This window comes from Oratosquilla oratoria, chromosome 9 (assembly GCF_046742065.1).
Source record: "Oratosquilla oratoria isolate Oo_2021 chromosome 9, ASM4674206v1, whole genome shotgun sequence".
NCBI lineage: Eukaryota > Metazoa > Arthropoda > Malacostraca > Stomatopoda > Squillidae > Oratosquilla > Oratosquilla oratoria.
The window spans coordinates 57,331,908-57,349,407 of record NC_134785.1 but is presented as its reverse complement, the minus strand read 5'-3'; the positions used below and the strand labels follow the sequence as shown (position 1 = coordinate 57,349,407).

The 17,500-nt window shown below is 40.2% G+C and overlaps 1 protein-coding gene across 10 annotated transcripts in view; it reads left to right on the top strand.

Annotated features, from left to right (window-relative positions):
• Positions 1–17,500, top strand: part of LOC143028445 (uncharacterized) — a 407,331-nt gene that overhangs the window by 368,751 nt on the left and 21,080 nt on the right. For 4 of the 10 annotated variants that reach the window (XM_076190551.1, XM_076190550.1, XM_076190553.1 and 1 more), the window contains 2 exons: positions 12,773–12,838; positions 15,358–15,472. In XM_076190551.1, the coding sequence (XP_076046666.1) occupies positions 12,773–12,838; positions 15,358–15,472 (181 nt within the window). Of the gene's footprint in view, positions 1–12,772; positions 12,839–15,357; positions 15,473–17,500 lie in introns of those variants that run through there. The other 6 variants (XM_076190555.1, XM_076190552.1, XM_076190556.1 and 3 more) reach the window with 3 other exon arrangements.

Genomic DNA, 17,500 nt, shown 5'->3' with positions numbered 1-17,500 from the left:
TTGTTCAAATATTTTCTTCTCTCCTTTCCCTTTTGAAACACATTACAAATCCACAGGATTAGATTCAAAACGATTTTACCCTTTTAATTTGATGAATTTTCCAGCTGGGACTTCATTCGAACGTTAACGACTGAGTTACCCTTTACCTTACCGATATGATGTCACATGACGTCGTCCCCAACTTCCCCTTCAACCGCGAGCCTCCTCATCATCTGCTCTCCTTCAACGCAGTTTATGAGGATGTTCATGAATTTTATCCTCTGCCTTCCCCTTGATCTCTTCCCTTCCACTCTTCCAAGTAAACAATCTCTCACTAATTCTCCGCCTCAGTACCTCCTCATTCATAACTCTGACAGCCTAGGGGATCCTGAGCATTCTTCTGTAAAACCACATTTCTGTCGCTTCCAACTTTTTCTTGCTCTTTTCTTTGATTGTCCAAGCCTCGCATCCATGCATCAACGTCGACGACACAACACACTTCAGCATCCGTTTTCTAATACCCATGTACATATTCATAGTTGACAGCAGTTTCCTTAAATGCCTCTTTTGCTATGGCTATTCTTTCACCTATTTTTTCTTCGCAGTCAATCTTTTTCTTTATCACAATTACCAAGTTTTTAGATTTCATCGCTTCTTTTGTTCTCTGTTGCTGTAGCATTATATTCAATGTAATCTCTTGTTGTCCCGTGGTAATGGCTATTGATTCGATTTTGTTAAAGTTAATTCTTAGACCTCTCTGCTTGCATGTCATATCTATTGACTGTATCAGTTCCTGTCAATTTTCCCTCAGTATCTGCCTATTCCATTTTACCATTATCTGTGCGGAATGCAACTCTTTGGTCCCAGAACAAATTTGCAATTAATCTAATGTCCTTATTTCCTTAACTAATCCTCTCTCAGTATTTTTGCTATTTTTTCATATCATTTCATATCAAAAGCCTTTGCGAAATCAATAAAACAATAGAAATTTCTTTGCATTTCTATAGCTTTCTATAGTAGCATCCTTAGGGCAAAGATGGCATTTTCCATGCCATTTCCATTTCTGAATCCCTACCGCTCTTGAGTTAAATTGTCTTGTATTCTCATATTCATTCTTATTTAGTCCCGATGTTTCTTATTAAGTTTATCGTGCGTTGCTTTTCGTACTCAGATGTTCCTTCCTGAATAAGAAAAACATATGTAAATTCTTACATCTACAACGAAAATTATGTTTAAAATCTTCCGTTCACACGCACTGACTCTGTCCCATTCAAGTATAAGATTCCATCACCTTAGGAAAAAAAAATATCTTAATGTGGATGTTTGTGTGTGTGCGCGCTTACGTGTGCCTGTGTGTGCGTGCGCGTATGTGTGCTTGTGTGTGCTTGTTTATGATCCACCCATAGTCTTGCATCACGTGATGGACTCATGATCGACAGATATTACCCTCCCGGATATGATCTCAGAGATCATATATCCCCGACATAAGGATAATGGTGCAACCATACACACACCTATACACCCAACTCCTTGCCCACGAGAGTTCGAGTACCGGCTCGCAGTGCAGCGATGATGAAATATTTTTAGCCATGGGCGGGAATCGAACTCGGACCACCGGGTTAGTGGTTGTGAATGGTACTACTCCGCCATCGAACCGTGTGTGTGTGTGTGTGTGTGTGTGTGTGTGTGTGTGTGTGTGTGTGTGTGTGTGTGTGTGTGTGTGTGTGTGTGTGTGTGTGTGTGTATGCGCGCGCGTGTGTGTGTGTGTTTGCTTACGTGTTCGTGCTTACGTGAGCAATTCAGCGCCCGTGTGCAGGCAATTACGCCTAACCTACTTTTAGACTATTTTTCTTCAGCCAAGATTTTAACGCCAAACGGGGTGCAATTACAGGGTGTGGCAAAAAAAATGGGCTCTTTTCCGCTGGACTAGCTTGGATTACGCCAATTTACCTCTGGAAAATTGCCAAGATTTTCTCCTCCCCCACCACCACCCCCCACCCACATTTGTTCCTCCCCCTGTCTCTCCCTCTCCCCCTCCCTCCTCCTCATCGCCCGCTATCCTCCTCTTGTGTTTTTACTTTCGCCCTCAAAGTCAATACTACCTGTGACCCGAACCGTTTATAAAACCTTCTTCCTTTTCCTTCTCCTCTTCCTCCTCTTCTTTCTCCAAATTTACTCTTTCTCCTCCTTCCCCTTTTCTCTTCTCTTCCCCTTCTGTTTTCGTAGATAGGGATGATGAAAGAGTATTGGGATGGTTTGGACACATAGAAATTAAGGGTAAAGAAAGATTAGTAAAAGAGGTTTGCAAGGCAGAAGTGGATGGAGTGAACATGAGGGGACGACCGAGGATGAGGTGGATGGATGGGGTACAAGGGACAATGAGCAGGAAGGGCATGTCTGTTGTGTAAGGAAGGGAGAGGACAGGATATAGGGATGAGTGGAGAGTAGTTGTGTATAGATAATACTATTATGCAAGGAAGGGAGGGGCGGGGGATGGGGGGGGTAATGGTTGCTTATGTGTAAATGATATTTTGATGCAGCTCGAAGGGATTTCTCCCCGTTTTCTCTTTCTCTGCATGAGGGGACAGAGAGGGAAGGTCGCCGATTAAGTGAAGCGGCCTTGCTGTGGATGTTCTGTGTCTTGCTACATTGTTTCTGATCCTGGGCAGTGGGCGGGATACAGGGATGACCCGTCATCCATGAGGAGCTAAGATGAGAGGGGGGGAAGGGTGGTAGAGGGGAGTGGGGTGGATGGGAATAGGTACGTGCCTTTGACATGGCTATCTTCCTTGTAAGGGGGAAAAAGCTGTTGGTATGTAGATTGAATCTTTCCTTTCCTCTCCTTCTTCCCTGGATTCTCTTCTTCTTTACCTTCTTCATGCATTCCCCATTTCTCTTTTTTCCTTTATGTTGTATTTTTTTATTTCTTCTTTTTTTTTTCTTCCTTTATATTACTCTACTCTTTCCATTGCTTATTCCTTCTGTTTGCCTTCGCCTTCACCCTTCGTTTTCGTCTTTGGCGCTCCGACTCAAGGCAAGATACTTTATTTGTGAATGCACTCAGAAAATTGATACTCCACACGCGACAAAAAAAGACACTTACCTCACGGCTGCTGAGGCAATTCAATATAACACACGCGGACGCTCGAACCACACTAGAGTATTGCACTATGAATCGTCGTCATCGTCATCTCTGAACTCCCTAACTTCTGGAGCGCTGTCCTGAACACAGCCAATACCATTCCTGTTGGCAACATATATATATATATATATATATATATATATATATATATATGTATATATATATATATATATATATGTATATAAATATGTATATATATATGTATATGTATATATATATATATATATAAATATGTATATGTATATATATATATATATATGTATATGTATATATATATATATGTATATATATATATATACATATGTGTATACATATAAATACAGGGGGTCTATAAAGTCTGGGTACATGGTAAAAATGCATAACTCTTAAAACAAAATTGTATTTGATTTTAATGTTGATAAATAATGTTTTCAACATGATTTCCATCATTTTCAATGCATAATTTGATGCGTTTTACAAAATTCAGGTGGACTCGATGAAATAGGCTCTCATTGCCGTCGATTTCAGCACACTGACTGGTAATGCGTTCTCTCATGGGGTTTAAATCTCTCTTCCATCCTTCTTGTCCACTTAAGAGTACCAAATTGATTCGTTCTTCTTTAGACAAGGCCATCTTCATTCTGAGGAGGAAAAATGATAAAGATGAATAAATAGTAAAATCTCCTATGTACCCAGACTTTATGGACACCCTGTATATATATATATATATATATTGTATATATATATATATATATATATATATATATATATATATATATACATATATATTTATCAACCCCAATGCAATTTAATTCTAAGCCATCAACATCGGAAGACCCGATGGAGGTCAACATGCAGAAATTGAAATGCAGTACGGCCAAGAACTCGAATCTGGCTAGCGCGTGACAAGTGCTAGGGACTTAACCGATTGCTTCATCAACCTTTCTTGATGGAGCAATCAGCTAAGTCCCTAGCACGTGTCACGCGGTAGCCAGGGTTCAAGTCCTTGGCCGTACTGCGTTTCAATCTCTGGGTATGTCTGAGACCTCCACCAGGTCTCCCGATGTTGATGGCTTAGAATTAAAGTCCATTGTGGTTGACTAAAAATGTGTACCTACTCACTGGTGAACAGGGGTTACACGTGAAAGGAGACAAACCCAACTTATCTCCGCCCGGCCGGGGAATCGAACCCCGGTTCTCTGGCTTGTGAGGCCAGTGCTTTACCACTCCGCCACCGAGTGTGTGTGTGTGTGTGTGTGTGTGTGTGTGTGTGTGTGTGTGTGTGTGTGTGTGTGTGTGTGTGTGTGTGTGTGTGTGTGTGTGTGTGTGTGTGTGTGTGTGTGTGTGTGTGTGTGTGTGTGTGTGTGTGTGTGTGTGTGTGTGTGTGTGTGTGTGTGTGTGTGTGTGTGTGTGTGTGTGTGTGTGTGTGTGTGTGTGTGTGTGTGTGTGTGCGTATAATCTTAAGGTTGGTAAGGTCAAACCAGAGCAAAGTAGAAAAAGAAAACTAATAAAACCAAAAAGTTTACAAGAGGGAGAGAAAAAAATGCTTATGTAACTAAACTTACAAAAAAAAAAATGAAGAAATAAAATGACGAGTAGGAAGAAAGGTTGGGCCATTTCGAAAGAAGCAATCACCGAAGTAGCAGAAGAAACGTTATGATTAGATTGGATTGGAGGAGATAGAAAAAGACGCACGGCTTGGTGGAATTAGGAGGTTAAAAGGGCAGTAAAGAACAAAACTTTAAAGTTAAGAAAGTGGTTAAGAAGATCACCTGAAAGCAAGGCAGAATATGTACTGACAAGGAAAGAAGCAAAATTTACAAAAGGTCGAGGTAAGACTGATCCATAGAACGACCAGGGAGAGAGAATGACAAAGCATTTGCAGAAGTTGTATAATAAATATAATAAAATAATAAATAAATAAATAAAAATAAATAGATAAATAAATAGATAAACAAGTAGATAAATAAATGAATAAATAAGATAAATAAGTAAATAAATAAATTAATAAAAATCAGTTCTGACGTCGGGCAGAGAGAGAGAACGAAATAGTATTAACAAAAAGACCAATGTGAGGCTTTTTAGTCCATTAAAAATTCAAAACTGGAAAAAATGAAAGTAATCATTAGATTAAAACGGCTACGTAATATTGTTCACGTGTACAGAAAGAGAGAGAGAGAGAGAGAGAGAGAGAGAGAGAGAGAGAGAGAGAGAGAGAGAGAGAGAGAGAGAGAGAGAGAGAGAGAGGCGGGGAGAGAGGACATTTCATGCAAATACAAACACCCAACCGACCATTTGGTCCATAATGAACCCGAACACAAATAATGATGATAATGGTAACGATGATAATATGCGGCAGAAGAGACGAGGTAGAGTTAAGTTCGGGGGATGGACTGAGGGGTGAGTGCGTCACTGTGGCACGCGACATGCAATGTGCCCACTAGTGACTTAACCACTTTCAGGTGAGTGACTTAGACACGCACGACAGCCACAGATGGAGACACAGAGTAGCGGTGAGCTCCGTGCAACAAGTTCGATACATACGGTGCATCAGTACCTCAGCCGGGAGGAAATAGCTTCAAATAAAGCAATGGAAAATGATGATGGCGGACGATACGGGTCCCGTGCGCATGCGCGGGACTGTGAGGATTTGTCGCTTTGCTTTTATTCATAGATTTCTTTCCCGGGAATTCTTCGGATTAAAATTATATTTGCTGAGAGAAAGATAAATTTAATCGAGTTGTCCGGAGTTCCAAATTAACTTGTCAGAACAGAAACAATTTCAGATTCACAAGCATAAACAAACACGCACGCACACGCAAACATATACACACACGCAAATACACACAACACACACACACACACTCACACACACACACACACACACACACACACACACACACACACACACACACACACACACACACACACACACACACACACACACACACACACACACACACACACACACACACACACACAGTATTTTTGAGGACATTTTCTCACTTGAAAATGGTCTGTTATGCTGCAATGATGTCCAGTTGTTATGGAGGAACTTGTTGTGGCACTTTTACTTGGAATGTAGATGGGCTACACTAAGTTTTATTGCTTAATTTATGAGTGAGACAATCGAGATAGAAAAAAAAAAACATTAAATAGAAGCCCACCCGACATCAAATTTACTAGTGGTTCATATAGACAATTTTGACCTTCTTCCTGACTGGGAAAATACAGAGGTGCTCCACAAAGGACTAAGAAAACGAGAAAGAAAAATAATCGAAGCAGCGTGCATCGCTTCAAGGCCTTGCAAATTAAACATAAAGAAGAATTTCTCAAATTATCAAAGTTGACTAGCGACTTTGTTTGAGGTGAAGCGGAGCGAAGGACGGACGGAGATCGGGGAGGAACGGGGTAAGGAAAGTGAAGTATATAAGCTGTGAATATTTTTCTGAGTGTATACTCTGAGGAAGTCCTCTTAAGGACGAAACGTTAGTAATAAAACTCCTACGATCTTTTTGGTGTTTACCTCACTACCCTTTCCACTCACAAACACACACACACACACACACACACACACACACACACACACACACACACACACACACACACACACACACACACACACACACATACACACACACACACACACACACACGCACACACATACACACACACACACACACACACGCACGCACGCACACACACACACACACACACACACACGCACACACATAGACACACACACACACACACGCACATACACGCGCGCGCGCACACACATATATATTTTGTATAGCAGCAGCTCCGACAGCACAAAAATTTAATTAAACTTAAAAAAAAAAAACAGGATCGTGTTCTAAGTGTTACACTCAAACGGTATCATGCCTCACTTGCGAAAATAATTAAAGACGAATTTCTACGTTTTAGCGGCCCCGCGGTCGTAATTGCCCTCGAAACTCAATACTACTACCATTACCTGACTGAACTTTTGTTTGTGCAGCAGCGATTGCACAAATTGGGAATGTCGGCGGAGGTGGACGGGAATGGCGGTGTGGGGTTGGATTGTGCTTCGTGATCAATCCTTTGCAATTGCATCGCAGATGGCCGAGTTATAGCAATCGTAAAAGGGGTTCAGGTGAGGAGATGGTTGCTGCACAAGTGTAGTGGAGGGTAATAGAAGAGGAAAAGGAAGGTTAGGTGGAAAGTGAGATGAAGGAGGAGTTCCGGGTAACAGAAAATGAGACAGACAGGATTTTGAGGGAGACCTTCTATTTCATGAATCTGTTTCTAAACGTTGTATTATAAAAACGCTGAGCAACGTATGAAACACAATACACTAACACACAAATCCCCCACAAGCTAATTACTTTTCAATGACAATTTAAGACGACACAATAGGCCTACACGGCAACTAAGGAAAGTGTAATTCTTGTGACTACGAGTTACCCGTATAGTCGTTATGGTCGTCGTCATTATTGCCGTCGTCGTTATTGCTAAATTTTGACCATTTCTTCATCGTAAAAAGGAGTCGTCGAAGAGCAGAGGGTATAACATTCCTACCTCGAATGCGGGAGTGCTTGGCCATTGTTCAAATCGCCCTTTCATGGCTGCTCAAACCTTCACTGCAATAACCCACTAAAGGCGTACTATAGTGTGCTGGCGCCAAATTAGTGTGACCAAGTTGATTTTACTGGTTTTAGGCTCCATGCAAAACCACTGCGGACATTCCAACGCGCTCGACTCTTCCTATACAGTACACTTTGTGCCATCCACTCCACTTTACCAAGCGGGCCTGAGCTATCGTGGTACAGAGGCGCAACGGAGGGAGTGTCGTCCCCCTTCGGTCCTGCAGTGGACCATCAAGGCTGGGCACCTATGACGATCATCTTGAGGATTTTGTATCAATAGAATTTTTCTTAACCAATTTCTTTTATATAACTTGAATTCTTGTTTTCCAAAGTGACTTTTCTTTTGGTCGTGTGGATACCGGGACGTCAATGTAAGTCACGTGATCTTGTTTTGGTACGTGTTTTAATGGAAGAGGGAATCACTTGGGAAATGTATCCTTATCTTCCACAGTCGCATTCGAGTTTGAGCAAAACTCACATCTTTTTCTGTTGCATTAAGAACCATAGTTTTACAGTTGATCGTAAAAGAATATTAGTAAACAAATTTACTTTTTCCTTGTCGAACGCATCTATGCTTGAAGGAATTCTACTTTTTCCTAGTCAACACATCCGATTTTGGAAAAACTCAATTTTTTGTATCGAATGCTTCAGAGAAATCTGAAGAAAAAATCATATCAAGCAAAACCCTGAGAAAAAGAAAAAAGGTTTCTTTCTTCCATCAAGCTTCTTTTACTTTTCATCGAGCCTTTTCATGTCAGGGTAAACCCCAAAGAAATATTTTCATTCTGTCAAAGACTCTTTCCTTTTTCCAAAGGAATTTAAAATCATTCCGTCCTCATGGAGCCCTGTTAAGCAAGGGAGAATCATAAAAATAAAAAATAAAAAATCCCAAGAGCGTACGCGTTGAGAGCTATACTTTTGGGACCTTTTGCCAAACTTTCTTATCCTTAGAATATTGATCGTTTTCTTTTTCAACCATGTGGAACCCGTTTTCTTTTCCAACCATGGTGGAACCCATGAAGAATAAGAAAGCTTGAGTTGTTACAATCATGGGTAACTACTGATGCAACATGTGTCGTTGTTGCTTTAAAATATAATTACCGAAATCTCAATGCAGTTTTTACTAATTTCTAGTAGAATAGAAATATTATACACGTACAAGACTATCCGAAATTTGGGTTGCCTCGTAAATAACAATGTAATTTTTCCGCACATTTGATTTTTTTTTTTTTTTTTTTTTTATGGCAGGGAGATAGCGAGGATTAGTTATAGTATCGAGAAAGACAAGTTGCCTTTAGTATGACAAAGGTGGTGATGCATTTGATGTTATCTAGCAGTCTGCATTACTCACCAAATTTGTCCTGACATTCTTTCGAATGAAATTTTTTCACCCGATAGGTCAACGCGCACATAGCAAGGGCGGCGAAAGGCCAGGGTGGCATATCGTGTCTCGATCTCTCTCCATAAGTTCAATCTTCAGTAACTAGCGAAGATACTTGTCCTGGTTGCTTGGACACTCTAGGGCATCGTTCCTCAACCTTAGGGTTCCCCGGAACCCTAAGGTTCCGCAAAAGGTCCCTAAGGGTTCCGCGAGAACAAGTGAGATAAGCTAATGCACTTTTGATTTTTTAATTTCATATACGTAATATAATTAAACACGCACGACATATTCTTGGTTATTGTAATAATGTAATATAGACATCATCCTATCTAACCTATTATTACGATGAAAATGAAATGAGAAAGATATGGTATATGTTTTTTTGTTTTTTTTCTTTTGCGCAATGGTTCCTTGAGACATACAATTTATCTTAAAGGTTACTTAAGGGTAAAAAGGTTGAGAAACGCTACTTTAGGGAAAGGATATCGGGCCATTGTCGCAGTTTAGCGTCTCTTGGCGTGAACTCCTCACTTTGGCTGAGAGATAATATTCCTACATTCCTATTTGGTTGAAAGAAATCCAATTTCCAAGTTTGTCACGTAAAGGACACAAGCCTTACCGACACTGTGAATGATTTATTTACGATGAGAATTTCTTCTTTGTCACGCATTTGTTCAATGTAGAGAAAATTAGAGCATTATAAATCAATCATGCAAGATGTCGAATTTCCGTCGACATGGGCTGAAGGCGTAAGGTTGCATGTTATTAAGCTTGTATATCTTCAGACCCTCCGTGCCTTTTTCGCTATTATTACCTGCACTGATCTACTGGATGTGTTAAGTTTTATTTGTGATAACAGTTGTCTGTTATCAGGCTACCCGGCATTTTTCCAATTGTAATTTAGATTTGATCTATGGCCTCTAGCAAGATTTGTTCGGTCTCATATTTTACGTCGCGTTTGAAATTTGCTTAGATCATTTTCGTCTCGTAAGATACGTAAAACTAGTACTGGAATTTATCAATATATATTTTTCATCTAGTTTGCGATAAGCGCTATCAGGCACTATCGTTGGGTCCCGACTTTCCTCGAATTGTGGTCAATTTATTCTATGAATTTTGTCAAGATTTGTTAGTTTTCATACTTTACGTTGCCTCTGGCGTTAACTTCGATAATTTCTGTCTCATAATTTACAGTACGTGATCTCTGTGCTGGTATAGGCTAATTGTTTGGCATTTTACCTCCTATCAATTATATTGATCTATTCATTGTCATTTTTTTATACATTCTTACATACTTCAGATTGACTGGGGAGTTTCCTGTGTCTACCCGCCTATTTAGTACATGGAGGCAAAGATTGAGGATGGAGTGGGGGGGGGAACTTCAGTCGAAGCCTAAGCGTCTTCTGGTGTAGGTTCCTCGTCACCATAAGCACAATTATGAGTTGGTTTTCTAGACACAGGGATGCATCAAATAGTGTTATGGCAAGCGCCGGATCTCATTCCTCAAGCACGGGTCAGTAGTAGTACCTGAGGTCTTATGTGGACACAAGAACGCGATACCAGGTTAAGCATTTTATGTCGTCAAAGGACCAGGGCTTTGTCATGACCACACGATATTTGCCGTCCCTCAAGAAAACCGGATTGTTTTGATTTCTCTTTACTAGTGTACGCTGATGGTGTAATCAGAAGCGTGTTGATCTAGTATTCGTTTAGATGTGGGCTCGAATTCCGCACTCCGATTCTAACAGTCCAAACGTATAAGGCAAATGTGACGGCTTCGACGGCAGCTACGCGCCATCTTGAACAAGCTCCTCATCTTCACTTTCTTTGCTGGTATTCCTCCTTTATGCATGTACACATGAGCTAAAAGAGTATCATTTCTCGTGTAGTACGAACAATTCTGACGTATCAGGTGATGGGTTTTAAAGAATGCCTTTTGGTCGTCCTTCGGTTGGCAACCCTGCATTTATTAGGGTAACATATGCCACTATGCCTTCGGCATTAATTTTCTTTATTGGTACTTACACGGGAGGCAGCCAGAAAAGAAAGGCATAGAAACCATGGGTGGGTGTGGTTTCTATGCCTTTGTTTTTTGGCTACCTCCCGTGTAAGGGGGAAAAAGCCTTTGGCATATGTATGTATGTATTTATACTTATTAGATAGGGAGGCATACCAACTTTTCCGTGACTTTACGAATTTCACTAATGATCTGCGAGACCATTGGATCCCGCGTGCTCTATATACTTTTATCTTTCATGTTATATGTATTTATACTTATCAGATAGCCAGGCATACCAACTTTTCCGTGACTTCACGAATTTCACTAATCACTTGCGAGACTATTGGATCGCACGTGCTCTATATAATTTTATATTTTATGTCATGGTTATGATACGTAGGTTTTAGTAGTATATGTACAAAGAATAAAAGCCAAGCCTGTGATAGGGCTTCTGTTTCATAGACATTCTTCCTGTATATATCTTACACACAACAGGAGTCTGTCCCTTCTGTGCTTATAACGATACTGTGATTACTCTGCTGAAAATATTCTGTTCACGATGTGACGTAATCGTAATATACGCCGTTTTGACAACTTACCTTGGACTCACAATATGTGCCCTTCACACCATACGTTCCATTCATAAAGTGAGCCCATATATCATGCGCATATTGTACATTTATCTCACCATTGTCACTCCATCATGATAATGCCCTGCTCGTTATATAATTAATTAATGTGCTTCTGTGTCCACTGTATTTATTACCTGATTGACAGTGCACTTTGATGAGTCTAAAGCAGTGGTTCTCAATTTTTTTTTCAGGTTTACAACTATACGTACTGAGTTAACATCAGTCCTATTACCGAGTACAGCAATTTTTTTTTCATTTTTTTTTTCATTTTTCATTTTTTTTTTTTTTCTTTTCTTTGTCACCCCTCTATTATCCCCGAATTTTTTTTTACCTCCTCACCAGGGGGTAATTTATCCCCAGTTTGGGAACCACTGCTCTAGAAGCTATTTGCTTATGTACCTTGTTCTTCACTTTATCGTACTGATCAGTGTACCATGTCCCTCATTCCATAGTGAGTCACAGAAATGACACAATAGAGATCAGATTCCAACAGAATTGCCCTCATCGAACTCAAGGGAGAAGTGGTGATTGCAAGATCTCACTTTCATCGATTGAGAAAACAGTCAACGAACAAATGATGGAACCTACTGTGATATACAAAGTGCAGTCTGTTCTTAATGACCAATACATTCCCATCACTATTATGTCATTTTGCTGTCAACTCTACCTCTCTAGCTATAGTACCTCGCCCAACACTCGAGTCTGACACCATACTTTCTGGAACTATGCAAGCTTTCGTATTATTACAATTCTATCGACAAAAAAACTTCTACCATTATATAGAATGATATTAAAGATTCGGTGACAAAATATATATTTGCATAGTTATCATATGGTATGGCTGAGGCTCGGGTCTGTCCCATTGTGCCTCGCTCACTATTGTACCTTTGTTGTCATTGTATCCTGCTTTCAGTGTGTCTTGGCCGATAATGTAATGTGCCCCACGCGTCAGTGTAGCTCGCTCTCTATTGTACCCTCTAAGCCACAGTACTTCACTTCTTTGTAGACTGTACACATTACATTATTTTGTAGACCACGAAAGGACAGGCCGTGGAACCAGAAGAGGAAGGCGTTAGTGTTGTGTCTACAGAGAATGACGTAAGTGTACTTGCGAGTGTGTGTTCGTGATTGCTCACGTGTGCAGATTCGGTTGCCTTCTGGGATGTGCTCATGAAGGCAGGTCCGTGATGCATACCGAGCCTTTCTTCTGTGGGATATTCTTTACACTATTTTCGATACTGCCTCTTGTTTATGATTAATAATTTTAGGAACTTGTGCCTAATGTGTACATAGTTTGTGTTATTGCTATGCATGGAAATCCTTCCGCTTACCATTCTTGCTGTGTGTGTTTGTCTCTGCCCTGTTAATATTACAGTGACACTTACTACATTTGTTCCTATCACCTACATATATGTTTCTTATATTTATCTTATGCTGCTTCCTGGAGCTCATTTCGCTGTTGTGGGCGCCTGCTTTTGATGTTGCGAGCTCCTGCTTTTGTGAATGCTTGCTTCCTCTCAACGCTTACTGATTCTTATATTCATTTTGCTTATACCCCAACTGTATCGTCCTCTCTCCTGCGTAATCTTAACCCATCCTTACGGTGACAACTCCTAAGCAAAATAAAACCATTTGAAGAAACCCTGTTTAGAGCGTCACGGTGTCGGAGGGATTGATGCTACTTTCCTCACTTTTGTGTATACACGCCGGCGCCACTATGCGTCTGGTGTGGCTATGGGTGCTGGACAGTGCCTTGGAAGTCACTGGATGCTTTAGGATCTGTTTCCGATAGTGCCCTTTTTTGTGATCTATTCATCCGTATGGACTTTGCCCAAGTTTCGCTTTAGAAATATCCAGGACGTAAAAGATCTATCATTAGATCACACCCTTGCTATTGCTGCCATTATTTGTAAATTATGAGACATTTTGCATATGTGTATAGATATATATATTCTTACTTCTTACTTCAGCTCCCAGTAGTAGGCGTTATGCCTGTCAGTGGTCCCAGCATGTTCCTCCATCCGGCTCTATCATGGAAGGCCCCTTCTTCCTCCCTCAGAGTTTCCGCTGAGGGCTTCTTTACCAAAGAGCCGTCTGGATTCCGAGGCTGGTCGTTGAGTTTCACGAGCAGAAGAGTTTTTACACTACCAGCTAGCTCGGCCTGTCGTAGCAACCCTCCTCCTTTCTCATCCGGGCTTGGGACCTGTAATGGTGGAGTTACATATATATATATATATATATACATATATATATATGCATGCGTTATTAAAGTCGACAGCATTAAGGAGGTTGTTAATCTTCTTATGGGTATTCTCAAGCTTTCTAACCAGTACTCTGCCATTTGGAGGGTGGGCATAAACCAGATTGCCAAAATGATTCATTTATTCAACGTTTCGTCTGTAAGGAGACATCTTCAGGAAAATCTGTAACATAAATATTACCGACATACAGAAATAAAGAAAAAGGGTGTTAAGTTAAACAAAAATTCACAATCATGGAAATAGACATCAATAAATCAGCAATAATTCAGATCCTATCTTGATACATGGGCCGTTGGGGACCAATACCTACAAAATTAAAGGTCCAAAGAAATGACGAAGGAAATCGTCGGGCTAGGTTCGCATATATAAGTCACTCCCTCGCTAATCCTCTCAATGAACACCCTCATTACCTTACCAACTACACTTAAAAAAGCTGATGCCTCTAAATCTACTACATCCATATCCACCCCCTTTCCTTTGTAAAGTGAAACTATGCATGCTCTCCTCCAGTCCTCTGGCACACTTCGGGTCTATCTATTTTGTGACTGTATGATGAGCTCAATCAGTCAAATCCTCTTTCCTCTCTCCACCATGATTTCCTCTTCAAGCGTCTGGTCGCAACACGTGACCTTGATGAGGTAATAAGCGTTTGCTGTCATGACACCCTCGTTTGAGGGGAGATAACCCGTTTCTTGGCAGCTGACCATAGTGGTTGATCGGTCAGTGGGATGTCCAGTGCTCCTGAACCAAACTCCCACTGTTCTTGTGTTTCATCCTGCCCGTTGGGATGCTTTTATATTAGAGCCCCAGAGACCCCTTTTTCACTAACCTTGAGTTGACTAAGCAACTGAAGATGGCTGGAAGAGCTTCCTCCCTGACCTCTGCATGGGCATTCTGCCAGTGCAGCTATATATCAAGGTTTTCATAGCGACGCAAACTCCTGACAAACTTAATCTCCCGGCCAAATCTATCTTCTGGCGAAATTAGATTTCTGATGATGTCTTCTTATTGATAAATAAAAACCTATCTTGAAATTCTGCTCCTGAAAAAAATCATTCTTTTGACGACGCCTTCACCCCATTACCTTGGATTACTACCCATTAACCTGAAGAAAACTCCTCAACAAAATCTTCCTGGGGAACAATATACCACTTCTGAAGGTGCCACATTTAATGGAGAAATCGAGAATTATTCCATCCTGGGAAAGTGTCCCTTCCTGTCAATGTTTTCCTCTCCTCAACAAAATCTTCCTGGGGCCAATATACCACTTCTGAAGGTGCCACATTTAATGGAGAAATCGAGAATTATTCCATCCTGGTAAAGAGTTCCTTCCTGTCAATGTTCTCCTCTCCGCAGGTGGGCGATTCGTCCAAGGGTGGAGGCGGCGAAGGAAAGACCGCCGACGGAAAGTTCCGGCAGACGGGGGTCGTTAACGTCGTTCTCTATGTAGGCCTCGGTCTCATAGCACTAGGTAAGTTGTCTTTCACGTTGTCACATTGTGTCGTCTTAAGTTTGAATTTTGTGGCTTCTTCCTCTGGATCGGTATAGTATTTACATCACACACACACACACACACACACACACACACACACACACACACACACACACACACACACACACACACAAGCACAAACACATTGGATGACCCTATGACACGCAAACATATATAAAAATTATGAATGATATGATATAAGAACATAAAAATGAAGGAGACTGCAAGAGGCCACAAGTCCTATACTAGGTAGTTCTATGTCCACTACCACCTGTCACCCCCCATCTTAAAACAACCGATATTTCTAGTGCTCACTATATGGTAACTACGTCTATTCCTTTCGTTGACTAGTCTATTAGTAAACCTGTTCTTGCCTATTTCCTTCTTAAATCTAAATTTATCCAATTAAAATTAATTATTGTGAGTCCTGCCCTGTTGTCTTAATATGATGACCTTGCTTGCGTCACCCTTGTTAAAGCCTTTAATTCACTTGAACACCTCTATTAAATCACCTCGCACTTTACGTCTTTCCAGGGAGTATAGGTTAACGTGTCTAAGCCTTTCCCCGTAAGGTAAATTTCTGAGCCCATGTATCGTTTTGATCATTCTCCTCTGTACTGATTTTAGTGAATTGATGTCCATTCTATAGGACGGAGACCAAAATTGTACCGCATAGTCAAGGATGGGTCTAAATAACGCCAGATAGAGTTTGATAATTACACCTGTACTTCTATTCGTAAACGTCCTAGCAATGAAACCTAATGCTCTTTTAACTTTATTCCTGGCGCTAATGCACTGTTTCTTGGATTTAAGGTCAGGACTCACCAGAACTCCCAAGTCTCTCTCGCACTCAGTTTTCTCTAAAAACGTATTATTTATTCTATATCTGCTTCCGAGGATGTGTGGCCCTACATTTAACACGCTGCACTTTGAGATATTGAAGTTCCATTTGCCATTTCACCGACCTTGTGAACAATTTGTTAAAATATTCCTGCAGAATCTCGGCACCTACTCCTGACCTAATTAGGCGTCCTATTTTAGTGTCATCCGCAAATTTACTAATACCAATATTAATCCCACTGTCCAAGTCGTTTATATACAAAATGAACAATAAGGGATCCAAAACCGAGCCCTGGGGAACTCCACTAGAAACACCCCCCCATTAAGATTGGGATGATATCGACCCATATTGGTTATTATCCTTGATTAGTTTTATATTTCTGGTTTGTTTTATTTGTTTACCTATTCACTTAATTCTATTTAATCATTTAATCATCCACTGATTGATCAATTTCTTAATAATATTATTCACTTGTGTAAGTATTTATTTACTTACAATTTTCTGAATTATCCCCTATATCTATCTTTTTCTGTTTATTTATCTATTTATTCATTTACTTATTTGTTTAACTATCTATTCATCTATTCATCCATTAATCGCTCACTGATTTAATTGATCTTTCAACTTATCTTTCTACTTATTACTATACTTATTTATTTATTTGTTCATTTGTATGTTTTGCATCATTTTCATTGTCTTCGGATAATTTCTGATTCGGCAATGACTACATATTGTTTTTGTTTGTTTGTTTGTTTTGTTTTTTCATTCATGGGAATCAACCCAACCTTCATGATTGATGATAGAAATCATAGTTAATAGTTGCAGTTTAGAATATTGTTAGACACTCATCTAAGTGGCGACCCACGAACTTAAATCTCATTTTGTTCTTTCAGGATATCAACATACACGATTCATTATTTTCTAGCTGAGTAATTTCACTGAAACAATAATGATCGGCCACTTGCAATTCCTTCTGTTTCCTCATTGAAATAACATCACATAGATTTCGGTCTCAGAATTAGTAACGTCACATAAAGAGTAAAATTGGTAATTTTCACGCCAGAAGTACGTATTGGCCTGTCTGATGTGAAGCCAGCACACTGATTACAGGTTATACATCAAGACGGCTGAAGTAAAGTGACTGTTATTTGACTTTGATTATTCCT